Source organism: Macrobrachium nipponense, chromosome 7 (assembly GCF_015104395.2).
Source record: "Macrobrachium nipponense isolate FS-2020 chromosome 7, ASM1510439v2, whole genome shotgun sequence".
NCBI classification, from domain to species: domain Eukaryota; kingdom Metazoa; phylum Arthropoda; class Malacostraca; order Decapoda; family Palaemonidae; genus Macrobrachium; species Macrobrachium nipponense.
In genome coordinates, this window is record NC_061109.1 from 102,780,546 (window position 1) to 102,808,449 (window position 27,904).

Sequence of the window (27,904 nt, forward strand, 5' to 3'; positions counted from 1 at the left end):
CTCTGCACTTGAATGTATAGAAGCAAGTTTTTGCAGTCACAATATGCCTGTCACTGCATGCAATGATATAGAAAATACATACTATTTAAAATTAGTAATTGGTTCAGTTGGGAATGATCAAATGACTGACAGTGTCCTTTTCCGTTCTTTTTCCAGATTATCAATTGCTTCAAAAATTACAATTTATCAGCGCCTCCCACCAGTACATGCACTGGCCATCGCGTCGCCCTGCTGTCTGTCCGGGATGTGGCAAGTTCTTTAAATTCAAGTACAATATGAAGATTCATCTGAAAAAATGTGTGGCAGCACAGGGTCATCTGGTTAGTGGGATGATGGGTGGCAGTGGTGGAGATGAAGTTCCAGCGCACCCTTCACTTCCTCCACCACCACCGCCACACCTGCATCCACACGGCGCTCATTCCACCTCCTGACTGGCAGCGCTCAACCAGGATGCCCCGTCCACCAACACTACAAACACTCCTCCTTTGTCTCCAACCATATCTCTGCTGCCATTGACACAAAATTTGTCACACTCTGCATCTATATTAGCTAATGAAGCTAGACGGCAGGCTACTGCTGGAGAAAGAAAGTGGTACCCATTTTAGGGCATCCTGGGCAAAACTGCTTTTGAGTGTCACGCTGAACCCATAGGATGGCTCTCTTTGGACTTTAGACTGGGGCCCCGGAGGAGACTGCAACTACAACCCCAGTGACAAGTCATCATGCAGCCTTTATGGTTATCCCCGCACTAGTAGAGCTTATATTCAATATATATACATAAATATATATATATGAACACATGTGATTGATTGTTGATGTAGTGAAGGCTGCCATATGATGAGATTTGTCATAAATAGGGGTTGATACAGGGTCGACATTGTCTTCCAGCTTCCTGTCATGCGCTGCAATCTGCTCATGAAAGATCAGCTGAGATGTGAATTCCATGTGGTGAATATGTAAACACCAAGGTTTTAGCGGCTTAGGTGTGGCAGCATAGCTGCCCTGTTATGTAATTGACAGTTAATGGTTTAGTTGTAATAAGTGAGTTTATGAATTAAGGAAGTCAAGATGTTAATTATTAAGTACTGGGAGCTTGATTTTGTGAACTGTCCAGCAGCAGCTTTCTTAAAAGATGGACGTGCCAAATGCGGGATGATAGATTTTTACCCTACTGGCCTAGTGTGTGAAGTAAGACGCGAACAGTGGGCTGGCTCCCGCAGAGTTTGCCTGGTGGCAACAGCCATCACAGCAGCTGGCATGGCCTCAGCAGCCACAGCAGCAGCAGTAACAGCAAGCAGGCATCAGTCAACCAGGTTCAGCATAGCAATTCAGATTGGCAGCACATAGCAGCAGCAGCAGCAGAAAAACAGTCAGGCTCAGTACAAATATTACGGGTTACATTGCTCGTTCCCTTGCTGCCCTGCACATGGGGCGCAGCTTGTCAGGTGAAACAATCGATGTGTGACCTCAGAGACGCTTGCTCACTCTATGGCAGGGATCAGTACCTCACAGAGGTGGTGGTCTCGTGTTTTTGCAAACCTCCGTCAGCATGAGTAATATCAAGACTTTTAACAGAGAATGGTGATGGAGGTTGCAAAGACATACCACCACTTCAGCAACCATATTTACCTCATTGCGCTTTAAACAGAGTGGGCCAAAGCATGGAGCTGTACGCTAGTTAGGCTTCATGGTGCAATTCCCACTCTGCCACATAAATTATTTTCCTACAGTACCTCAAGCTTATGTCAGGGTTACAAGAACCTGACAATATCCAAATTAGTCCATAATGCATTTATTACAGTGTAAACATACTACAATGTTCCTCAGGTATTTTTTTATAACTTCTCTGTGGTCCACAGGTCTGAACTCCTCAGGAGAGAGTGCAATACCCATTCTCAGTTGACACAGTCTGCTGGGCACCAGAGTCAGGGTAGTCAGGCCAAGCCACCCCCACATTACTTGTTGCCCATTGTTTGTAACATTATTGTTATTGTTGAGATTGAAGAACTATTATTTTAAATGGTAGTATGGTGGCTCTGCCTACCCTGCCCCGGGTAGTGGGTGAAGCCCAGTAGTAGTGGCAGCAGCAGTAATGCAGTGGTGCGTCCACTGCACCCACGTACAATCAGGGTATCGTCCTCTCCTGGGGCACAATCTACCTCACAGTGCAAACATATTGTATCCTGTTCTGTAATAGGAGCACTTTGTATTGTAGCTACTGACCGACCTACCTATTTTCCAGTCTCTCCAACCTGGTGATCAAAGTGACATGGTTAAACCCGGTCCTCTGGCAGCTTCCATGACTTGCTCTTTTTATTATTATTATTATTACTATTATTATTATTATTATTATTTTGTGTTTTAGTTTGTTAGCTGTAGAAGGAGGCTGTATTTCAGATGATTATACAGTCTCCTCCTAATATTTTGTAAAAGTGCAGTTAAACTTGTAATCCTTGTATGTTTCCTATCAGTAGAACATGAATTTATATTATGAAGCGAGTCATGAGAAGCTACCATCCGTGTTCATAAAATTGGCAAATATAATAAATCATATTAGTCTGTAAGTAAAATTTCTCTCTTAATGAATGGTTTATCTTGGTAAATAACTTGTCAAGCCTTCTCATTAATTGGAAGATAAATAATTAAAAATAACTAAAAAAAAAAAAATCGGCACTAATTGTACATGGTAGCAGGCCATTGTTGCTGTAGAACCGTGAAGGCAAAGGGTCTGTTTTGATTTTGTGCTTTTGTTAACCAAATGCTGTTTTCTGGTCCAGGCACCCTGTTGGTCAATTTATTTTCATTACAAACTAGACTTGGAGCTAGTTATTGGATTTAGTTCATCACATGGTAAGAAAATTTACAGGAAGCCTGCTAGGCTTCAATATTTAATCTCATCCATAAATTTTTAGTGCAAAACATTGTTGTATATACATACACACATTTCATTATAGACTTACAATATACAGTGCAAAGTTTTATGTAAATATACCATCTAATCCTTTACTGGACTTGAGGTTTTGGTGTAATTTTCATTCATTAAAGGTGGCTGGAAGATGTAGCACTTGGTAGCTTTCGTGGTTCTCCCCACGCTAAAAGTTGAGAGGGCTCTAAATTGTAATTGTATTTTAACCTTCATTGACAGGGAAATTATTCAAATGGTGTGGAAGCATGAGAATAAATTTTGTCACTTTGACATAATTGTAATTGGGTTTACTTAATAAGATGATTGAGATTTATGACAATGTATTCTTGAAAAGGTATATGACAGACGTAGGTCTATAATTTTACTAATTGTGTGCTGTGTGAAGGTGCTCCCTCTTAAATAATACTGCTTGCAAAATTTATTTCTGAAGTGAATTAAAAAAAATTGTGTTCATGGATACATATAGCAGTGGAGTGAGCACACACTTACAGTTTAAACACCCGGTGTTGTTGTGCTGACTTGCGGTTATAACCATCATGTTTAAATGAGTGTTCTTCTTATGTTTTGATATTTCCACATTATTTTTCTCTGCCCATTTGTGTATTGTTAATACAATATTCAGATAGAGGTATTTACAATCATCTTGCACTTCTTATTTATATCTGTTGCTCCAATCTTTCCTTTGTATCTATTTTAGGTAGTGGTACATAGGATTGTTAGGTACATGATGGAAGCACTGCTAGTAAGCACACTTGAAAAGCAACAAAAAGATGCAGACAGTGTTCATCCCAGCCTAGGCACCGTTTGTCCTTGTGAAGGATTCCCCCAAAGAGCCAAAAAAGAAAAAAAAAGAGAGAGAGAGAATTGTTCACCATCTTAGTAGTCATTGGGTATTTTAAGACTTTTCAACCATGTAAGATGTGTTATAAAGTTTTCAGATATGTCACGAGTACTAGGATGAAGTTATCAATGAAGTGGCAATTATTTCATTATTTTATTTTTTATTCATTTTTTTTTTTTTTTTTGGCATGAGCCAAATTTAAGGTGTCCTGTACACAGATCTGATAGTCGAGATGTGATGGAGTGGAGCTGTGAGACAGCACGCATTCCCCAAGTAGTGGGAGTAAAACAGCACCCAGTGCGTCCCAGTCAGTAAGGTAGCCAAGAGTGGAAAGGCTGGGATGGGCCTAGAATATAAGGCGTCATAATTGTTGCCCAATTTTACTGTATCCAAAATGGGGCGGGATTATAGCTGGCTCAGGTTGTTCAGTATGTGTGTCCAGAAGTGATTCCAATACAAACTAGCCCGCTCCATCTCCCCCCTCCCCCCCTCCTTCTGTATTGCAATTAGGTAGACATTTTCGTGGCATGTTAAAAATTGGTCGTAAAGGTTACGATATTTGATTATGATTTTATATATATATATATTATACTTTTTTATGTGCCACGCAAGTGTACTATCATCAGTGGTGCTAATACATTGAAGCACGGCTCTAAAACCAGTGAACCTTCGGCATTCGGGCACATCAGAATGGTGACTGATTGATTGTTTCCCATAGATACGTTCTTCCAGTCTGTTGAATTCATTTGAATGTCTTAAACCATTACATTCTTTTTCTTGACGAAAGTAAATTGCAATACAGTATTACTTTTGGAAGTTGAGTTTTGTTTGTAATACAGTTTCTGGCGCATGCTGACTTTGATGGTATGACTTTTACATTGTTTTAAAGTCAAAATTTTCCAAGTCTTTTTGCCCTTCAGCTGTGTTGTCTTCTTTGAGGTAGTTCCTCTCAGTAGTTTCTATGTAACTAACAAGAATATTCCCTTTTGCTTTCTTTTCATATTTTATATTTTTATCATCAGGTCAAATAACTGTACGGGTGTATATTGTGATGTCATAAACATCAGTTTTATATTTATTTTTAGGTTGTATTCATACTCTTAAGTTCAGGTTACCCATTAAGAGTCAGGAAATTGAAGATACTATAAACAGGGGATAATAACCCCTTTTACTCTTGTTGTATTTCATAGATCTTTGACTTTGCTGAATAGCATTGCAAGTAGATTTTTTCATGCCAAAATGAAATGAAAAAGGTTATATATTCCATCAGTCATAGGTTACTAATTGCCCATATCAGAGTATTCTGTCACCTTCAAAGGTAAAACTAAGTGTTTTTGTTAAGATATAGTATGCAATATTTCTAGATTCAGAGTGAGTTTATGCAATGGTGTTTGTTTTTTGTAGTGTTCAACTTTAGTCGTCAGAGGTCTATTGTACATCAAGAAGTTCCTTGATAAGCTTATGCAATACTTAATGCATCTCAGTCTGACAAAGGTCTAGTGCATATTAATAAAATTTGAAGTCTGCATATTAGTTTTTTGGGAATCTTGTTTCCATTTGCGTTGTTAGAGATGTTCTTAAGTTTTAGCTTTCATCAGTAAATTTTTTTTTATCAATTTTAAGAAAAATTAAGAGCTATAGATTTTAAAGTTACTATAATTATTTTTATTATCTAATATTACCTCTCTGGTATAATAAGACTGCATTACAAGAGTTCCTAATCTTCACTAATTCACTATTTCCAAAATCTCTGTGTTTCCTTGTAATAGAACATTGGAATGAAAGTTATCAGTTAGCCCAGTGTGTATGAATACAGTGATTTGTATGATATACAGTGTACTGTATATCATTTGTGCTCAAGGGGAGACATGTATCATTTGGTCCTAAAGTTAGAGTTGTATTATGACTTTTCCCATTAGAGTATATTCTCTAGATTGAGTGACAGTATTAGGTGTGAAAGTGAATGAATGGCAGTTGTCTTGGTGTGCCCGTTAGCCGGTCCGAAGACGGGAGTGCTGGTCGGTATTCTGAGTAGCCAAAAGGGGAGACTAACCTGTACAATACTTATTAGTTCCATCTCCAACATTGTAAGTGGAATTGGTGTACGTACTGTATTTAAGGTTGGAAATCTCTGCCGTTTGGTGTGACAGGGTTGGGCAAAGGGAAGCTTTTGATATTGGGGGCACATTTGATAAAACCTTTCTGGATACTTTTCCCTTTCCATAATGCAGTATGCTGTATTACAGATAGATATATATATATATAAATATATATATGTTTTGCTCTATATTTTTTTTATCATTTCTCAGGAAATATTTTTATCTATATTTTGGTTTTCTGATACTTGCAGATTGCCTACCAAGGTATATATTTGATTGCATACTGCAAACAGTTTGTATATAAAATATACAGTGATTTATTGCCCCTAGTAACTACTACTTCGTTCAAGAAGTTTTGTTTTTTGTAGAGTATGTCATGCCAACAGCATGTGTACATAATCTACAAAGGCACGTTTCTCACCAGTCTTGTCACTACTCAAGCCAACTTGTAACACATATCAGTTCTCTCGCGCTACTCCTGTGTGATTTTATATTATAATAAAAAAATAATACCTCTGTAACTTTTCATTCCCTTTGTTTTGTTTGCTTAACTAATTTTTACTCTTATCTAGGTCAGTGCAAGGAAGCAATAGTAATGAAGCTACTTTTCATGTAAATATCATAATCCATGAGAGTAGAGTTGTTACCCTTGCACAACTCTAATTAGGAGTGAAATGTACTGATTGAGTTTCTTTTATTTTTCCATGACAGTACATAGTTGGTTATCTCTTAGGCCATATGAATTTTTTTCTCTTATTCATGTATTTTTATCATGAAAAAATATATGAACTAATCTGTTTATAAGTAATTTTCATGATCTTAGAAAATAAAAAGAAATTGTTAATCAATTTTTTGTAAATGATACAATATTGATCATAGTTGTCAGTGACCATGGTAGCTGTGATGCCAGAATCATTAAATAGTATTAAACATAGATGGCAGAATCATTAAACAATATTGAACAGATAATAAGGGTTAATTTGTCAGACTCTGAACTAGTAAAGCTTAGTCTTTGATGCCCGGCAAAATAAGGTATCTATGTTGCATAGTTGAACATTTTACCTTAGAAATAGCGCTAAAGGAACCTATTTCACTGGGCTAGAAATAGGTTTTTCCTACGTCAAAATCCCTTTTCTCAACCTGAGATATGGACATACCTCTCCGCTGCGTTTAAGCTCAATAATTGATGCACAGTGAATCTTGCCGCTTTTTTGCTTACAGGAAGGTTAAATGTTACATTCTTTACTTAAAAAAATTTTACATAGCTGTGGATGTGAAGAATTTATGTAGTTCTATTATTGTACTGTATAAAGCAACTGTATTATCTATATACTTACTCTAGGTTTTATAATGTATGGACATCTTTGAATCGGACAGCTTTAAAAAACTTAGATTCAGTTCATAGTGAATGATTAGAACTTTGCTCCGAAGTTTCTGCTTTACTTAAAGGAAGGGATATTTGCTAAGTGAAAAGTTTCTCTTGGTCATTAAATACACATTAGAACAGTACAGTACTTTGAAAATGTAAATACATTAAAGAAAAAATTCCTAAATATATGTATATGGTAAAAAAATGGGGATTTATAAATTTACTTTGCACCATGAAAAAGTTTGATAAATGCCCTTTCTAGTGCCTAATTATTTTTACTACTTGATTATTGCATTTATAAAACACCCACAGAAAAATGGGTAAATATTTTTTTTATTTTCAGTTTTTTGAACACATCTGTATGATATTCTGACAGCAGTATATTTTGATGTTGGCTAGGTTTGGGATGACAGTTGCACAAGGTGTTTTGAAGGTTAAACTGCATCTCTCAAACAAATATGGGCTGTTCAAAAAATTGAAAATAAAAAAAAAATATTTGCCCATTTTTCCTTGGGTGTTTTATAAAATATATTTTGTTTTAAAGCATGTTTCCTTTCGGGGGTTACAAAATGTTGGCTTACTGGTCAAATGTTAAGTAGCAGAAGATGATATAGAACTGATGTGAATAGTAGATGGAAGATTAATGGTGATTAAGTTCTTAGGAAAGATGCAATGCTTGTGTTATTAGTGTACTTCATATAATAAATACAAATAATTTTAGGGAAAGGTTATCAAAGACAGTGACGGAACTGCCACTGTCAGAAGTGATTGTAGTGGTTGTCTTTCAGAAAAATGCAAGCGAAATAATTTTTTTGGAATTTTACGGTAATAAACAGACAATGGCAGGTGACATAAATATGGATACCCCTTCCCACAATAAAGTGAAAAAATCAGCATAGTAACTATTCTGGCCCAGATCAACAAAACAACAACAATGACACCCCCCCCCCATAAAATAAATAAACTACAGTTCATCGAAAGTTAATTCATACATGTATTTGTAACAGATAAAAATGGCATACTTGGTAAAGCATTGAGAGATTACAAGCATTTATGATGACTGGTGAACAGCAGGGAGAGACAGTCGATGTTGTCATCTTAATAGGAAAGTTATAGGAAAAGAGGCTGGAAGGTAATGAAGTTCTAATGTGTATTTAAAGACCAAGAGAAAGTGACAGAAAACTTGTTAGTTTCGATGAAATTATTTTTAAAACAACAAAACAGCAGTAATAAGTCTGTGGGAAAGCAAATGTTCCAGTTGGTTTACATCAAGGATCAGTATCTTGCCAATTTTTGTTTATATGTACTGGTTATGGCTACTGCTGAATGAAGAGATAAGTAAAATTGTGGGATTGTTATACATTCTCGGATTGTCTGATGGTTAAGTTAGAGACAAGAATTGCCAAGAAGGGTTTAAAGAGTGGCAGGAATCTCTAGAATGGGATGATATGAAGCTAAGTGTAGGAAAAACTGTTATGGTATCCAACTAGCTGGGAGGAGATAGTTATTTATTTGAAATAGAATTTCAAAGACATGGAATCTACTTTAAGCCAAGAGGGAGGGAGTGAAGATGATTTTTTAAGTAGGACAAAAATAGACAGAAGTGGGGGGAGAAAAGTGGCCGGGATAGTGTGTGACAAGAATGGTAAACAAACAAAGTAAAATCTATTGTACTGTAATGATGCCAGTGATTAATAAGACTAATAAAATGTACATCCATACTTGACTTTGGCTGCCAGGTATATTCCTCTGCTTCAAAATTAAAACTAAAAAGTAGTAGATGTAGTGCATAAGGGGAGGCCGGGGTAGAATCTGCACAGGGCTAAGTGAACTTCACCTGTTGAAAGCCTTTATGCAGATTTACAATAACTGTCACAAGATCTGAAAAGAAGTGAGCTAAGTTTGCCATTCACCATGTAACTTGAAAACTCTAAATTGAAACCAACATTTATTATCTGGACAGTGTGTGATTCAAAATGGTTTGGAACTCCCAAATCAGGAAGCATGAAGAGCTAAAGGATCATAACAAGAAAGCTAAAAAAAATCCTGGAAACAGAACATCAAATTACCTCTCCATTGTATACTATGCCAGAGAAGCATGTATATGCACTAAAATATAGAGAAAAAGGTCACCGGATAGAAGCTATAAAAAGTAAATATGTTAGAATATATGAAAGTAAAAGGAAAATTTACACTGATTTTTAATAGTGTAGGAAAGGAAGTCATATGTTGCTATGTTCTTATTGCCAAACAATAGCCTTAGTCAATGTTTTGGAACTCATTTACAGAGACATGAGAAGTATTGAAAAGCTTAACCTTTCTCACCCAATTACTATCCAAAATCCCAAAGGCTCGTGGGTGGCTCTTTCACTTCTTTATTAAGTGTACATAAATCCATTCAGTTTTGTTAAATTCTTGCTCATACAAAAATACAATTAAATAAATTGGCTAACATGGAGGTTAAAGATGCCAATATCTGATTTAAAAGGCTCCACACTGTTGTGTGAAAGGGCATTAAAACTCAAAATCTCACTAATGGCAACCGAGGTGGTCATCATTCCTAATTTTCACCAATAAGAAATATACGAAATTTGAAGAGACTGGCTTCTGGAGATCAGGGTCTAACCTTAGGAGAAGGTTCAAGGTTGATCCACCTTAGAACTGGGCATACTTAATTGCACTTTAATTTGATATTGTAAGGAGCCAATGGCCCAGTGTGTGCTCACAGTGATAGTCCTTCTGTCTGCTAAGCAGTTTCTGGTTCACTACTGATGTGACCATCTAAGAAAATATCAAAACTTTTAAATGAAAACTTACGGGCTACCCATGGGAGGCCAAGATTTTTAAAGAAATATAGTTTTATATGTATAAATTTATTTGAATTTTATAATTGCAGAAAACTTTAAAAACCCTGAGATCTTCCAGAAAAATGTGAACTCAAAGGCACTGAAATACCTAAGGTTCCAGTGTGTGTTCTCGAGGCCTAAACCTCACTCAGTTGATTAGACCAGCAATAATACGTAGTACGTATATGGCTCAAGAACATAGGCAGTAAGGTGGAAGGTGGAGCAAATAAAAATGAGGATGCCGAAATCAGTTTTTGGGATCTCACTGTTTGAAAGGCTGGAAAATTCAGAAATTAAGGCGTGGGCATGTCGTAAGAATGAGTGAGGAGGGAGGCAAAGGATTGTTTGGTGCGATGAAGTAAAGGAGGATTTGGAGAAGATGGTTTTGGTAGAAATAGGAGAAGAGGCATCAATGCAACAACAGACCTCTTAGCTTAGGAATATTATGGCGATGAAGAGATAGTATAGATCCAGATTCCTTGAACTCAAACCAGAGAAAAATACCTTCTTCAGTTTTATTACTGAATTTATGTCCAACATGGGAAATGCAGTTCAGACAATAGCTAAACCCGGTCATTTATTTGGAAAAAAAAAAAAATTAAGCCATCAAAGTAATAATGGTCACTAACTAAGATGCAGTACTCAATTATATCCTAGTTATGGTAATTGTATCTCACTATAAAGCAGAAGTGTTGCCAGGAAAAGCTGTTACTCTTAATTATTAAAAATAGGATACAGGCTCTAGCGCCATAATGCGCCAATTTCCGGTTATCGGCATCATAAGTGCCATAAATCACCAATTTTCGGTTATCAGCGATTTTTGCTTATCATCAAGCCATCGGAATGGAACCCCCACTGATAACTGGGGACTGGGCTATGTCAGTGGCCAAGAAAAATTATGTACGTACCTGAAAAAATAGACCGCATTACAGCAACCTAAATCACAGCAGCGGAAAGTTTGCTCTAAATATGGACAAGTGATTAAGTCAGTAAAGAAGTACATATGGGCAATTTGTGGCCTTCAAGATCATATCACAACTACACCTGCTAATAGGTATCATGTGGACAGTCAATATCCTGGCAGCTTAACAAAACATTACATTTAAAGAAACTTAGAATTATTCTTTTTTCTCTTTTTTTAAGAATTGAGGCGTATCACATTTTTTAATGTGACTCTCAGCCTATACCATTAATATTCTAGGTCTGAAGAGTTTTACTTTAACAAAAAGATGTGTAGGCCTATATGTTTAGCGTGTACAGCGTTAGAAGACAAGTATTTATTACTATTTATTTCATGATAAATGAAAATTTATTAAGGTGGTGAATATCAACCTTTAGATGTTTGGCTAGGTCTGTTGATCCTTGCCTGATTTGTGAAAAGCTGGGTATCCTATTAATTAGCATTAAGATTTTTGTTATTGAGGATTATTGTGCTTTTTAAAATCAATAATGTTTTCTCTTACAGTTGTTTCGCAAATATATGATTAATCTTACAGTGCTGACTGACCTTATGAAATTGTCCACTTAGCCTCATTCTGAGGCTGTATTGTTTGCTTGAGGACCAAATGATTTACACCTTCACAGAAAAATTTTTAAACCCTTCATGGTCAGGAGAAACAGAACAAAAAATGTATATTTCCATATATATACCGTATGATTTGTATCAAGAATAGTTAGTAGGTGATGCTAATAGTAGGAAGTCGAGTTGAAATGTAACAAAAAAAATTTCATTCTGCAGAAAAAAAAACATTAACCAATACAAATTAAGAACGTCAAACAAGTAAAAAATGTGCCAGTTTCTTCAGCGCAATCGAGTTTTCTGTACAATGAATAATGCTGTATAAAATCATCAGCTATGGCTGGTAGAGTTAAAGTTGCTCACCAGTTACTGTAGAGCGAGGGTGCATCCCATGCCTCCAGAAACTGTGGCCAGGTGCACAATCCATGGCTAACTTTACCCTTAAATAAAATAAAAATTACACATACTGAGGTTAGAGGGTTGTAATATGGCATGTTTGATGATTGGAGGATAGATGATCAAAATACCAATTTGCAGCCCCGTAGCCTCAGTAGTTTCTTTAGACCTGAGGGCAGACAGAATAAAGTCCGGACAGATTGACAAAGCCGGCGCAATAGTTTTCTTTTACAGAAAACTAAAAATAAGGAAATACAGGCAATCCCTAGTTATTGGTGGGTTCCCTGCTTGGTGGCTTGCTAATAAGTGAAAACTGCCATTAACCGAAACTTGGCAATTTATGGCAACGAGTTTCAGTTAATGTTGCCTCTGTTAGGTATCTTATGGTGCCGATAACTGAAACTTGGCCTGTCATGGCACCATAAATTGTCGATTTTTGGGGCTAGTAAAACCGGATCGCCATTAACAGAGACCACCAATACTCGGGTACTGCCTGTAGATCCTTTTGAACATAATTAAACACAACAGTAAATTACGGTTTTTCCATATATTCAGCAACTCGATCCAGTTTCATTTCATGGATGCCATTCACATTCTGGTATTTAGCATGACCCAAAAGCACTGATAACTGTTTGCAAATGTCGATACCATTCGTTATTCACTCTAGGCCTATGTAACTCACATTAAGCTATTCATTTGTGAAAAAAACTATGTATGTATATATACAAAACAAGTTGAAACCCGCTTATTCACAGTTCAGCATTTCCGGATTTAGATATTAATGATTGTTCTGTGAAACATATATCCACATTATTTGTGGAAAATTTGCCTATTTTGTTATTTTTCAGGAGCAATTACTGTATTTTCATATTATTTTCATGACTAAATGTTTTAGGATGATAGTTTAAGGTATGTTTGGTATTTGAACTATTAAAATATATTTTCAGTTATAGGCATTTTAGAGGGGTCTTATGTGTTTGAACTATTACAATAGGTAGTTATACATAATTGTTTTTAGAGGGGGTTTTGTTATCTGTGGACTTTTGTATTCAGAGGTGGGTGTGATAGGCATCTTCTGCAAATACTACTGGGGTGGGGGCGGGGGTGGATGAATGTTATTAAAAAGAAAATTAGCACATGTAAGATTTATAAGTTATCATGCATCAACTCCAGTCTTCTCAATGTTTGGCGTTCCAGGAGTGCCAACCGAACCTCATACTTTAATGTATTTCACCACCTTTATGTCAAGTGAAATGTATTTAAGTACAGAAATTATAGATTATAAAATAATTTTGATAATTACATCCAATTTGCCAACTTAGAATAACATTCGCTCTTTAAACAGATGAGAATCTGGTAACACCAGATAAGCCAATCTCCACCCACTTATGCTCTATTTATATAAAATAACTTACTTGTAATAGAAAACTCTTTATATGTTTAATTCCCTGATAACATACATGATTGGTAGGCCTGTTTACATATAAACATAATCGGCACAGTTGAGTTTTCTGTACAGCGTACAATACTTTATGAAATTCTCAGCCACGGCCCAGTAGTGGCCTGTGTTGTTGGCACCCATAGCAGTGCCAGATGCACGATCATGGGTAACTTTAACTTTAAATGAAATGAAAATTACTGAGGCTAGAAGGCTGCAATTTGATGTTTGATGATTGAAAAGTGGATGATCAGTGTACCCTTTTGCAGTCCTCTAGCTTCAGTATTTTTTAAGATCTGAGGGGAGACAGAAAAAGTGTGGAGAGACAGACAAACAAATATGTAGCCATCTCAGAAAACTAAAAATATGCATAAAACAAGGAATTTTCTTGCAAATTTATTTTTTACTTATAATTGATTCTAGTTTTCATATTATATAAAGTTTTCTCAAACTAATTAATACATATACATATGGAATATAAAAACCTGAACAACATATTTTTTATTGATGTAGAATAGTGTAGTTTGAGGGATATATGATCCAAGGAAAAATCCTTCATACAAAATTCCTAAAAATTAGGTTCCAAAGTCTCCATTATTGAAAATAAAAGTACAGTCAAATCACATTCAACAAGACCCAGTAGCACAATAGAACCACATAAGTGTGATGTTTTGCCAAAAATGGAAGAACAAAGATTAGATAGCAAAAATACCATCCAAGAGCTGGAAGTAAACATCCACAATTATGAATCAGAATAGCAAGGTAAAAAAAATACTACATATACTGTAGTACCTAATTAGAAAATTCAAATCCCAAAAACGAAGCACAATTTCATAATAAAAGGAAGAATTATATCTTGGAGGTACCCTTCCAAGTGCTGTTTAACAATTAAAGAAGCTTGACAATGAAATAGTTCAATATCAAGAAATTTAATGGGGACTTCATTCGTTCACCATGGATTATGGATTGCTCTAAGGATGTCAATATAAGAGCAACTATTGAAAGCAGAGTTAAATGAAGGTTTTTAAAGTGTTTGCCTTTTTGTGGTAGCTCTCTGTTTAGTCAAGTGTTTGCCTTTTTGTGGTAGCTCTCTTGTTCAGTCATACTTAGCTCTTGAATGACCTTAGGAACCTGGTGCTTGGGTTGTCCCTAAATTCCATACATTCATCCATATCGTGGAGGAAGTGTATCAACTGTATATGAGATGGTAGCTTTATACAGCAAATATGACAGGAAGTCTACAAGAACGACAGAATTTTTGTGTTCTTATTAGCACAACATTTATATTGGCAATCAATGACATCACAAAACCATTACCAACTGGGTAAAAAAAATATTAACTTGGATAGCTGCCATATTTTACCCAGTATCAAATCCGTGCCTTGCCCAACAAATCCTTAATTTGGCAACATTTTATAAGTATCTAAATGGAAAATTTCCTTTTGTAAATATAAAGAGTTAAATGGAAAATGCTTCAAATCTAATAAGAAAAATATCTAACAACAATTGGGAAGCTGGTATATCAATTTAGTGTTATGTAAAAAAAAACAAAATACAAATACATAATCCTTTCACAAAAAGTTGTCTCATCATAGGTATCTTGATGAATAACCTTTCTTCACTTTCTGCAATGAGAGGTGATCATCGTAATGGATCGATAAGTATGAAGGTCTGATTTCAGGACTAGAACTGCCTCCTCCTTGGACTACCTTTGGGGTCAGAACGTTTATTAATGGTCCAAGGCTATCCAATACTCTTGGACATCATAGACAATTCACAATAGAGCATAGGTAATGCAAAGGTCCACTACATTTTATATTGATGGTTCCAAATCATTAAGAGGAGCAGTATTTATTACCATTACACCTAATGAAACAAATCGCTTCCTTTTCCTCAGCAGAATTGTGTGCGTTAAATTCAACACAGAGAAGATTACTGGTTATATGAAGTTGGTGTATATGTATGTTGAAATCAGTTGGATTCCTGACCAAGTGGCATAAAGAGAAATGAGAATTCCAATATAACAACCAAAGATGCAGTTACTGTACTACAACCAGATAAAATGAAACCATTCCTGTCAGTGTTTATTTAACATCTCTAAAGCACATCATTTTTAATAAATGGCATATTGTATGGGATAATAAACTTGATAAAACATTAAAGCTGGTCAAACTCATCATTGAATTATTACATTCATGAAAGCAAAAGAGCACCACAATGAAGTAATTTTATATTGAAATTGGTTATACTCTTAAAACACTTGATATTTGATAAAATCCCCATAAGACCGAATCTCTGTATGCAGATAACATACATCCACACTATAAGTTACACATCTGTGAATGCCTGCCTTCAACCAAGAGGAAAAGACTATTTTAAATTTCTCTGGTTATCAAAATTTTAAAGTTATTAAATTTAAATTTTATTATTCAAGACAAATGCCTGAGACCAACTCTGAAAGTTATATTTCATCTCCTTAATATTCTGGATATCTTTAATTTGCCATCCAACCACTCCAACTCCCTCTTTTCACTGTCTCAAGTGCGAAATGACCAACCCCTAAGATTCCTATATCTGTAGCTTAGTATATCATTATAATTTTACAGTATACTACGGCATATGCTATTTTCCAATTTTGATTATTCTCAATAAATTACAGGTATTCAGCTTCAAAATGACCCCAACACCATGAAAATTAACTTATGGATGGCAATAAAATTTTGGAATCCACAAAATCTTAAAAGTTTAAGAGTATTCAATAGGATTAGAAATGTAACAAGTGGAGAAAAGAGCTTCACAGTAACACTATACAAAGGAAAAGGTGATACGTTACCATTGGAAAATTATGGAGGTATAAGACTGTTCAAGCATGCTATGAAAATATGGGAAAAAGTTTTGGCAAATATAGTATGGGTTGAGGCTACATCTACCTCAAAGAGGATTCTTCCTCTGATGGGGACTTATCTCAAGCAATTCTGAAGGCTTTGCAGAACACAGGAATACATAGAACCATGTTTGGTAAAAATACTCTGCCACAGATGTCTTCTGTTATTTTTGGAATTGGTTCATCCATGCTTTCCTGCATATGACCAAGACTCAACAATTTCTGGGTTCCAAAACAGGTGAAATTGGGGTTTCAGAAAATGGTAGTCAAAAAGTGCAGAATCCTCCCTGGGCTTTTGCAGTTAGTAACATAATCTTGAAGGCAACTGTTGGTTGGCTGCTGACCATCATTCTCACCTCTGCAACAAGTTCTGCAAATTTCTTCGGAGTGGAGATATTGGATGAAAATGCAGTTTTATGAGTATAATGGACTTCAGTATTGGTGGACCTTCAGAAGAATATTTTTGTATCTCTGTCCACCCAACTTAAGTGCTTCCAAGTCACCTTGAAGGTTGTGTCTTTCAGCTCAAGGTTTTGTGTTTTAGCCTAGCAACTGTATCAAAGGTCTTTACATAGAATTTGGCAACCATGACTGTGGAGATCCACTGTCTAATCTTGTTTGATACCTCAAGACTGGCTGACTTTGACATTCTTTGCACAGGTTTCTTGAACACCTACTTTTTTCTTAATATTCACAATTCATTGGGTCTTTATGTAAATTTGGCAGTTATACTTGTGTCTACTAAGTGTAAACTACCTCAGCCAGATGATAGGTAGTTTATGTGTGTACATATGTATGTATGTAAATAAAGACAAATTCCATGAAGGAAAGAGAAACGTAGTTCCGCAAGGCCTTTCGACTTCTTGTCCTTTACTTTGTAGACTGAAGAAATATAAAAATAAGTTTACAAAGAAGGCTCATATAAATGACAGATAGGAATTACAAAGGAAAAAATATGTATTACCTGGAATCCAACAGCTGAAGAATTAGTAGACCTACCAAAACAGGGTTAAGAGGATTTACAAAAGATTAGGCCCAGTAGCTCAGAAGCATGGACAAGACAATTAAAAGATTATATATAAGGAAGGAGACTGACCACCAAAAAATGTTATGAAAGTACAACTCAGTAATTCTCCATATGGTAAACAATAACAATTTTTGCAAGGTAGACATTTTCACAAAAAATATTAAATAAACAAATGATAAGGTAACTAATCTGTAATTAAGTTAGCGATTTTATCTTGTTGGTCATTCTTGAATATTTTACTATAGTTTAATCAAAATGGAACGGAAGGGAGGAGCTAAAGTAGATTAATACAGTGGTGTCAAATTTACAAAATTCATGATATGTAAATTATATTGGAGTCTGATTTTAAAAGAACTCCTATGCAGATTGTCCCAGAAGTTATTATTTTTCAACTAAAAAGTCATTCATATACAGGCAGTCCCCGGGTTACGACGGGGGTTCCGTTCTTGAGACGCGTTGTAAGCCGAAAATCGTCGTAAGCTGGAACATTGTCAAAAATCCTAAGAAAACCTTACTTTTAATGCTTTAGGTGCATTCAAAACTATGTAAACTGCATTCTTATTGCATTTTTCATCAAAAAAAACTTTAAATATTGATTATTTTGCATTTTTGGTGTCAAATTTCATCTGCCAAATCAGCGTTTGTAGGCGTCGTAACTCTGGAACATGCGTCGTAACCCTGGAACATGCGTCGTAACCTTGGAAATAATTTCTGATGAATATAATTGAAAAGCGTCGTAACCTCGAAACGTCGTAAGCCGAGACCATCGTAACCCGGGGACTGCCTGTACATTACCAGAAGACTAAATAAAAAAGACTTACACGTCGTAAACATGGCATGGGTTTTGAGCAGCTTGCCAAATGTACCATAAGGTCAAGAATTCTTCTAATCCATTTAACGACCTTGACCCAACCATACAAGACAATGGAGGGTCCCTTGAAAGCATGATTAAGTGCCTAGGCGAAGGAAATCATCCACAATATTTTGACATATTTACAGTAAGAAAAAAGAAACAGCAGACCTTTAATTGACATCTCAAAACTGATGGATCGTGTGACTGTTGCAATGGGAATTAGTGAAAGAACCATATGTCAGTTGCTTCGAGACACTAAAGATGAAAACAATACTATTTTTTGTGAACCAGTAAATCAACATTCAAAAACTGTGACAGTGCTGGATGATTTTGGAAAGTGTGCCATGCATCTAACTATATTAAACTTCTGTGCCAGAAAGGCGATCCCAACCCTAGAGAAGATAAACAGAAATTAAAGAAAATAATTAATTTAAAGGGTGCAAAGAATCACTGAGGAAAGTTTTTTGCAAATTGGATTCCTGTATGGAAAAAATAGATGGCCATAAGTTTTTGTAAGAGAGAAATGATGTACGTACTGTCAGCACGAGCAAAATGTACGTATTGGGTCAAGTGGCTACAGTATGCGGATTGATATTTTGTGCAGACTACATTTTATGAAATGTTTTGTTTTAAGATGGTTTCTAAATACGATACATAAAGTGTTTTAGGATGATACTATAAGTACGTAAGCAGAGCATATCTAAAGTGCCTAAGACAATGGGAATAGCAGGGTACATACGTTTTCGTCTGCAGTGCACAGTATTTTCATGCATATGTGCATATGTACTAAGTATATTTTCATGACTAAATACATGTTATATGATGAAAAAAGATTTGTTAATTTTCAAATATTACAGCTCTGTAATAAGTTAATGTAAACACAGCAAAATTTCAATAACATAATTGGTTTTTTGTAAAAGATGCTTTACTCAAGCCAACTTTCCGAAGATAGTAAACCTTATGATGCCTTTTAAGAGCAGTACCCAGACGAAATGATACTTGACACACCTTTGGCTGTTGTGTGCAGAGCAACCAATCCAGGAGCAGCATTCATTTTCCTTGTCGCTCGTTGGCTGTACACTTGGTGTTGATTGGTGAAACCTGAGGCCCATCTCGCGAAGATGGAATTGTGGGTATCGCACATCTCTCCTTCAGCCTCACTGCATAAAAATACTGATGTACACCAACGTAATCGTATCAGCAAATATTCGTGTGAATCATGCCGAAAATGGCCCCTAAAAAGCACTCTGCTCTTTCTAAGGCTTCTGGCAAAGAGCCCAAGAGAAAGAAGATCGTAATGAAGCTCAACAAGGTGTAAGTTCTTAATATGTTGAAGGAGGGCAAAAGTTTTGCCACAGTTGGCCACCATTTCAGTGTGAATGATAGCCTGGTGAGATATATAAAATAAAAAAGTGAAATCAGAAAAAGTGTAAACATGACATATTTTGGTACAGCAAAAGCAGTGTCGACAGTGAGAGATGAAACAATCGTGAAAATGGAATCTGCACTCGCTTACTAAATCAAGGACTATCATAAGAAGAACATGCTCCTTGACTGTAACATCATACGCGAGAAATGATGACAGCTCTACCAACATCTATCAACTACTATGGAAGGTGGCAACGTAGAGGAAGAGGAAGGTGGTGATGTAAAGGCACAGGAAAGTGATGAAGAAGGCGAATTGGAATTCTTGGGTTTTGATGAACCATCACCTGAAGAGGAAGAAGAGCTACTGGGACCGCCGTCAGTTCCCCAAGATTTTCAGACAAGCAAATGATAGTTCCACCGGTTCCAGAAAAGCTTCCAACTAAAGTCTGTACCTACATGGGGAAGCAGCATCAGCCAACAAAGAGGCAGCCGTGAAATATCCAGAGACCTTCAAGAAAACCCTGCAGGAGAAAGGATGCTGCCCAGAACAGGTCTTCAGTATGGACGGAATTGGCCTGTTCTGGGGAAAGATGCTGTCCTGGACAATTTGATTAAGGACGAAGCTAAAGCCTCCAGATTCAAGGCACAAAAGGACAGGGTGACCCTCCAGATGTGCGGGAATCTGGCTGGCTTTCTGCTGAAACCAGGCCTCATTTACAAGGCTGCAAATCCCAGGGTACTCAAAAATAAGAACAAGGATTGCTGCCTGTGTTCTGGATGCACAATCCCAAGGCCTGGATCACCAAAGTCCTTACAGAGTACTAGTTTCATCAAAGCTTCGTTCCTCAAGTTAGGCAATACCTGGCCGATTTGGATGTGGAGTTTAGGGTGTTGCTGATTATGGATAATGCTGGTGGCCACTCTCTCAATCTTTATTACAAGGGAGTCCAGCTCGAGTTCCTCCCTCCCAACACCACCTCTATCCTCCAGCCAATGGACCAGGGGTGTGATCTGCGCCTTCAAGGCACTCTATACCGGGAACTCCTTCCAACACCTTGTTGATACAATGGACCGTGACAGTGAATTTACTCTGAAAGCCTATTGGCGTAAATTCACAATTGCTATGTGTCTGTCTGTCATCCACTAGTCATTGAAGGACATGAAGGAGACTCTGAATGCATGCTGTTGTAAGTTGTTGCCAGACTGTGTCCATAATTATATGGGCTTCTCTCCTCAGGAATTTCAGCATTCAGACATTAATTCTTGGTGGTGAAGGCTTTGGCGGTATCACCGAGGATGAAGTCAGCACCCTCATTGATGCCCACTCTGACCCTCTGACAGACCAGGATTTGGAAAACCTGACTAAGTCTGCCAGCAAGGAAGAAGACACTCCAGGTTCAGGAGAGGAGCAGGAGGAGGAGGCGGCCTGGCTATGCAACAAGGGATCCTGTCATGGAATGTTCCTTAAAGTTTTCCAACATTCTTGATATGGCATTGGAGCCCTATAATCAAGTCCTCACCACCATGAAGAAGTAACAACAGCAACTGCCAATCACCATGTTCATCACACATACAAAGAAGGACCCTCCAAACTCCTTAATCACCTGGAGGTGCCTCCTAAATCGCCTGAAAAAGTGCCTCCTGAAAGTGAAGAGGCACCCTCGGAGGAGATATATCTTCATCATTCGTCAAACTGCACGGCTAATTCATCATGGTCTTCTTTAATCACATTCATCACTGGTGAGTACCCATTTACGTATGTTGTACTAGTGTAAAAAAATTTTTTAATGTTCATACGTATTTTGTACTTCCTATCTCTCTTGTGATTTTACTTGCAATTGTTTTTTTGTAAAAAGAAAACTGGACAACTTAAATAATAACTATGAAAGAAAACGTACATGACTAAATACTTATTGGGGAGGATTGGATTATTTTCATGTGCGTAACTAAGTCAAACAGTATGTACGTATGTGTTTTAGCCATAAAATGTAAGATTTACTTTGAAATAGTATCAATAATATTTCAAAGATTAATATGTAGTACTGTAATAGAATGATATCTTAATGTATATTTGATGTAGGGATGGTATATATATATATATATATATATAGATACTAATTTAATATCTTTTTATAATATATATATACTAAAACTATTATTATATATATATATATAATATTATATATATATATATGGTCATCCTACATCAAATATACATTAAGATATCATTCTATTACAGTACTACATATTAATCTTTGAAATATTATTGATACTATTTCAAAGTAAATCTTACATTTTATATATATATATATATATATATATATATATATATATATATATAATATATATATATATAATATATATATATATATATATATATATATATATATATACATATACACAGTGGTCCCCCCGTATTCGCGGGGATGCGTACCAGACCCCCCGCGAGTAGTTAGAATCCACGAATGTTTGGAACCCCTATAAAAACGCTAAAAACAGCCTATTTTGTTAGTTAAAACTTAAGAAAAACCACTAAAAATGTTCATACTTGGTTTTTTAATAGTTTTATCACAAAAAGTGCATTTTATGATGAAATTGATAACAAAAACCAGGAATTTGTGGATATTTCTCATAGAAAAATACTGCGAATGCGCGAATTTTCCGCGAATAATGCAGGGAAACGTTCCCGAGAGAAATCCGCGAATGTGTGAGTCAGCGAATCCGTAGAACGCGAATACGGGGGGTCCACTGTAATATATATAATATATACATATATATATATATATATATATATATATATATATATTATATATATATATAATATATACATACATACACACACACACACACACATACAGTGGTCCCCCCATTTTTGTGAGATATATACCGCCGCCCCCCCCCCCCCCCATGCAAATAGTTGGAACCCCTACAACCCTACAAAAAGTGTTGAAAACAGCCTATTTTGTTAGGTAAAACTCAAGAAAAACTCGCTCAAAATGTGTATACCTGGTTTTTTAATAGTTTTAAAGACAGTTACTTGCAAGAAACAGTAACACCTGCAAAGGAAACTGAGAGGTGCAAAGAAGTTGCTAAGGCAACTCAGTTCTACAACCAAATAAATACACAGCCATGTTAACACTCAATGATTTAGTACAAATTCACAGTGGGTATTCACACTATGGAAATGGAAAATAGAAATAAGAGGATTGTGACTGAAACAAACCTCATTCCTGTACATCACAGGCAGTCCCCAGTTATCGGCAGACTCAGTTAATGATGATCCGGTTTTATGGCGCTTGTCTAGCACCATAAAATCAGCGATTTATGGTGCCATAACAGGCAGAGTTTTGGTTATCGGTGCCATAAGGTGCCGATAATAGAGTTATGGCACCATAAAATACCTAGCAGAAGCACCATTAACCAGTTATCGGCACCATTAACTGAAACTGGGTGTCATAAGCGCCATAAATCACCGAGTTTCATTTAATGGCAGTTTTCGCTTATCGGCTCCCCACTGAGAACGGAACCCCCCCCAATAACCGGGGACTGCCTGTACCTTCATCAGGATGATGGTGTCCTCTTCCGATGGGGCGTCAGCAATGGAGGGAGGAAAATGAAGGGGTTTCCACTTTCAAAGAGTACTGGCTCCATGACAGGCATGTGGAGGAGTAGTAGGGACAGGTAAAATGGATGGCAAGTCCCCATGGTTAGATCTGGGCTCTTCTGAGCTCTGACTGTTTCTGAGGGAGAACTGCCATTCCATGGCCCTTATATAGCTTCAGAGAATTAAGTCTTGGTATCCATGTAGATGGCGTTGGGAGTCAAATGCCCACTCCATTTTCTATAGAGTCACACATGCAGGGTCACCTTCTAGGTGTCATGGCAGCCGGGCACATGTTCAGCTGCTGCGGGCCGAGAGCTTTTTTTTATTTTCCTCCTTTACCGTTTCTCTGCCTCGGCAAGGATTAGCATCTTTGAGGTTACATCTGAGAACAGAGGAATCTGTTGGCTGTCATTTTGCAAGCAGAAGGGTATTGAGGGCATACCCAGAGAGAGAGAGAGAATTGGTGATAGGGGGCAAATTATACCTACCATGCTTTTATTTACAGTTTAAGTAAAATGAGTTTAATTCTTATATCTTTTACAATGGAATTATTTGCTGGTGAGGATACTTGAAAAGAAGTTTCCTTTGCAGCATCTCCGCAACCAAGTTAGCATTCACACCCTAGATTGGGTGGGAATGATAACCAGCAAGCAAACTCATTTAAAGACAAGTTTTTCCTCTCTCACTTCCCGCCATTAACCAAAACTCAGCAATTTATGGCGCTTATGGCACTGATAACTGGCTAAAGGCACCAATAACCAGTTAATGGTGCCAGTGACTGGAACTCGGTACATTATGGCGCCATAAATCACTGATTTTATGGGGCTAGACAAGCACCATAAAACCAGATTGCCATTACCAAGTGTGCTGATAACCAGGGACCGCCTGTACAAAGAAGACTGTTAGAGTCAAGGACTCTGGATTATTCAGTTACATAGAAAGTAAAAGTGAAAGCAGCTGACAGATGTAAAGGTAGGTCATTAATAACTGTTAATGTAATTTACAATCCTTATGCCAATATTCATTTGTTTAGCCCAAAGGTATGGAAGTACATGTCAGAACATCGTGGGCGTGTTAAAAGGAAGTCAAGAGGGCACAACCCCTTTGGCAGATACATCTGTCAATGGTTCAGAAGCAGCATTGCTTTGGGGAGTGCCAGGTATAAATGTAGCACTTCATTTTGTAAGAGCCTATGGGCTCAAAGTCATACATTTTAAAATTACATCTGTAGTGGCATTTCAGGAAGTTGATAGACTTATGGGTAGAATGTGAATTAAATGGATAGTGCCTTGATGAGGCTTAAAATTAAGGTGTGAAGATAAAATTAGAAGGTGAAGGAAAACAGTGCAAGAAGAATCAATTTAAAACGTGATATGAAGAAAGTAATATAGGAAGAAACCTGGCGTCTTCATCTTGATAGAGGTGGCAAAGTTCTCCTTAATATTAAAGGGGGGTATTGTGCCAAGAGCACTAGTAGTTAGGGGAGTGCCAGCTATTCCGGCTACTGCGACAATTGGAACAGAGACATTCCTCAAAGCTCCTTAAGTTCATCAGCTTGCTGAGATATGGCAGAATCCTAACTTTAGGACATGGCTGCTGAGGACTGGGAAGAAGAGGAAGAGATCATTGTTGACACAAGTGACCGACTCAAGCACAGGTTGCGAGGCTGTGCCTTTGGGTGAACTTCTGCTGTGGTCAAGGGAATCCTTTCTCACCACCATTGGTAACGGAGCCAAACTGGGAGGTGAGGGGCAGCCCAGACTAGGATCTTCCGGAAGAAGATTCAAGGCATGTTCTGGCACTGGCACCAATGCAGGAATCAGATTTGGAATGAGCTCAACTTCCAGACTGGGCAGAGTATGACACTGTCCAGGACACGTAGGGGGTTCTGGCAGAAATTTAAAGTAAAAATTGGGGTTTCTAGAAGAGAGACCTAAGGTATGTCCTGGCACTGGGACAGGGCCATGCACAAGACTTTTATCAAGGTCACCTCATTCTGAATGGGCAGAGCCAGGCACTGCTCAGGGCATGCAAGTGGCATTGCCGGTGGTTTCAGATTAGATTTGGGATCTCCAAATGGGAGATCTAGGGAGTGCCTTGGTACTGCTCAGGGCACTCATGTACCACTGGCAGTGGGTTAAAGGCAGGTCTATGAGGACCTTTGGTGGTTGTTGGAGCTTTTGAAGGGTTTGGATCCTTGGATTGTCAAAATATAGGTGGGGACTTGAAATTTTGCCCCAGGAGGATGTCATAACCTCCAGGAATATATGTAGATGGCAGGTATATTGTAGTTTGGGCAATGCCTATATCTTACAGTTATGTAACCTTTCTAGCCACAGTCTCTGTAAAACTAGTTACTTAGTCCCTTCTCGGCACTGGATGATGAGGCCGAGATGGAGCCACAGGTTGCCAATCTGTGGAGTTACCAAGGCAGGAAGTAGGAGAGGAGGACCGAGGCAGATCCTCAGGTTGAGAGGCTGGGGAGCCACCAAGGCATGAGATATGAAAGGTGGATGCTGTGCTATCTGGCGCAGGTGGAGAGCCTTCTATGCCAGAGACTAGGAGTGAGGAGGTTAATGATTTCTCCTTAAGTCTTTTTCTCTCCCTTTCGGCTTCTGTCCATTGTTTCCTGACCCATGTGGTCAGTTCTGTGCCACTCAGCCTCTGGTGTTTCCCCTCCTCAGTGTGGTTGTTGACTCCCTCGAGGGCAGCAGCAGCAGCCATGTTACAAAGGGTTGTGGTTTGGGCTGTAGGACAAATTATGGCATTCTTGGTGCAGGATTGTTCCTGGGAATTGAGTGAGAGGTTAAATTCTGCTCGTAGAACCATACTGAGAACTCAGTGTGGTTCTGTAGAGCTCGTATATGTTTGTAATGAATGATTTGGTATCTTGTAAGACTCAGTTTGGTAGTGATGGACAACTGTAATTGTTCCTTGGAACTTGGGATTGTGCTAAAAATGATTATCAGTATGTCTGGGAAAGACAAGGTAGTTCATGATGAACGTAGTACGTATTAACTATGTCTGAAAAGAAAAAGACTCAAGTTTGTCTGTGAAAACGGCTCATGTGTCTCGAAAGACTCCTTGTGTCTGAAAAGACTCAAATTTGTCCATGAAAAGGGCTCAGGTGTCTTGGAAGACTAAGGGTGTCTAAGAAGACTCAAATTTGTTTGTGAAAATGGCTCGGATGTCTTGGAAGACTTGCTATCTGGAAAGACTCAAATTTGTTTGTGAAAATGGCTTGGATGTCTTGGAAGACTTGCTATCTGGAAAGACTAAAATTTGTCTGTGAAAATGGTTTGGATGACTCGGAAGACTCAGGTTGTCTTAAAAGACTAACTAAAATTTTTCCATGAAAACATGTCTCGGAAGACTCAAATTTGTCCGTGAAAATGTCTTGGGGTGTCTTGGAAGCCTCATGGGTCTGAAAAGACTGAAATTTGTCTGTGAAAATAGTTTGGGGGTCTTGGAAGACTCTGGGTGTCTGAAAACCAGATTTCAGTATGTCTAAAAGGCTTTTAAAGGCATTTGTGATGAACAAATTCAATATGATGAAATCAGGGAGTCACCCTAAGAACTCGGATGTTTGGAATGGACAAATTTTGGACAGGGATTAAAGATGCTCCTCAGCACAGGGGTTAACATAAGCCTTTAGGTATATATTTTACTTGCTGGGAAATGCTTGTAGAATAAATAGTAGGCTTATGCAGATTATACTTAAGGGATGTAAGGTAATTTGCACTATCAAAATAGTTTTAGGTGTGGTATGGTAAGAACAGTACATACTACATCAGTCCCATCGAAAATTTAATTTTCAGGGTGCAAAGGGAAAAAATTACTTAAAATTATTATGCATGGTAGGCCCGAGCTGCCGACATCCCCATGCACAGAAATGATTTTATGTTACACACACGTACATACACACAAGAGTCCCTGGTTAACAGCATTCTGGTTTTCGGTACTTGGCTAATGATGACGTTAACCAGATTTTTGGTGCTAATAAACAGGTTAACAGTACTTTTAACTGATTAACTGTGCCATTAAACATATCATAGTCACTTTTGCCATCGTAAATGCCATTTTTTTGGTTACTGCTGGGTACTATTTGCAGTTTTTCCTATGGAACACATATACACTATAATTCACAGAAAATTTGCCTATTTGCTGTATTTTTCACTGAGAAGCATTCACTAAGTACTGTATTATCATATCATTTTCATGACTAAATGTGCTTTGTGATAAAACTATTAAAATATTCAGGTACAGTAAAACCTCGGTTTTTGTGCGTTTTGATTTTCGTAGGCTTTTTTTGACAATTTTGTCTGTTATCATGTTTCCTCGGTTTTCGTAAACTCTGAACACTCCATCCGGGTCCCATATCGAGCGCCCAAACAAATCATCCCTTCTTCTTCATTTGTGAACCATTCTGTTTATTGTTTTGTGCTTTTTGTGCAACTGCTAAATAAGCCATCAAGGGGTCAAAGAAAGTTCTGCAAAAAAGGCAGGAAGCACTATAGAATGTAAAAAATAATTCGCACCAAAGTGTTGGAGGAAGTTGCATGCCAATCTGTGAGAAAATTCTTATTTTTGTGGAGAATTATCATCCCAACAAAGAAGTTGTAATCCATGTCTCCAACATGTTTAATGATGATGCCGTGTTTAACTTAAGGCAGATTTTAAAGAAACACTAGAAACAAATGTCTCTGGACTGTTTTGTTGTGCAACAGGGGTCCA

At 37.3% G+C, this 27,904-nt stretch overlaps 1 protein-coding gene across 2 annotated transcripts in view; it reads left to right on the top strand.

The window, feature by feature from the left end:
- The window catches only part of LOC135217745 (protein abrupt-like), a 275,548-nt gene that overhangs the window by 239,422 nt on the left and 8,222 nt on the right, over positions 1-27,904 (top strand). Inside the window, exon 6 of one of the 2 annotated variants that reach the window (XM_064253751.1) lies at positions 157-3,617. The exons of the other annotated variant lie outside the window; for it this stretch is intronic. Coding sequence (XP_064109821.1) covers positions 157-431 — 275 coding nt within the window. The 3' untranslated portion in view covers positions 432-3,617. Of the gene's footprint in view, positions 1-156; positions 3,618-27,904 lie in introns of those variants that run through there. 2 annotated transcript variants of the gene reach the window in all.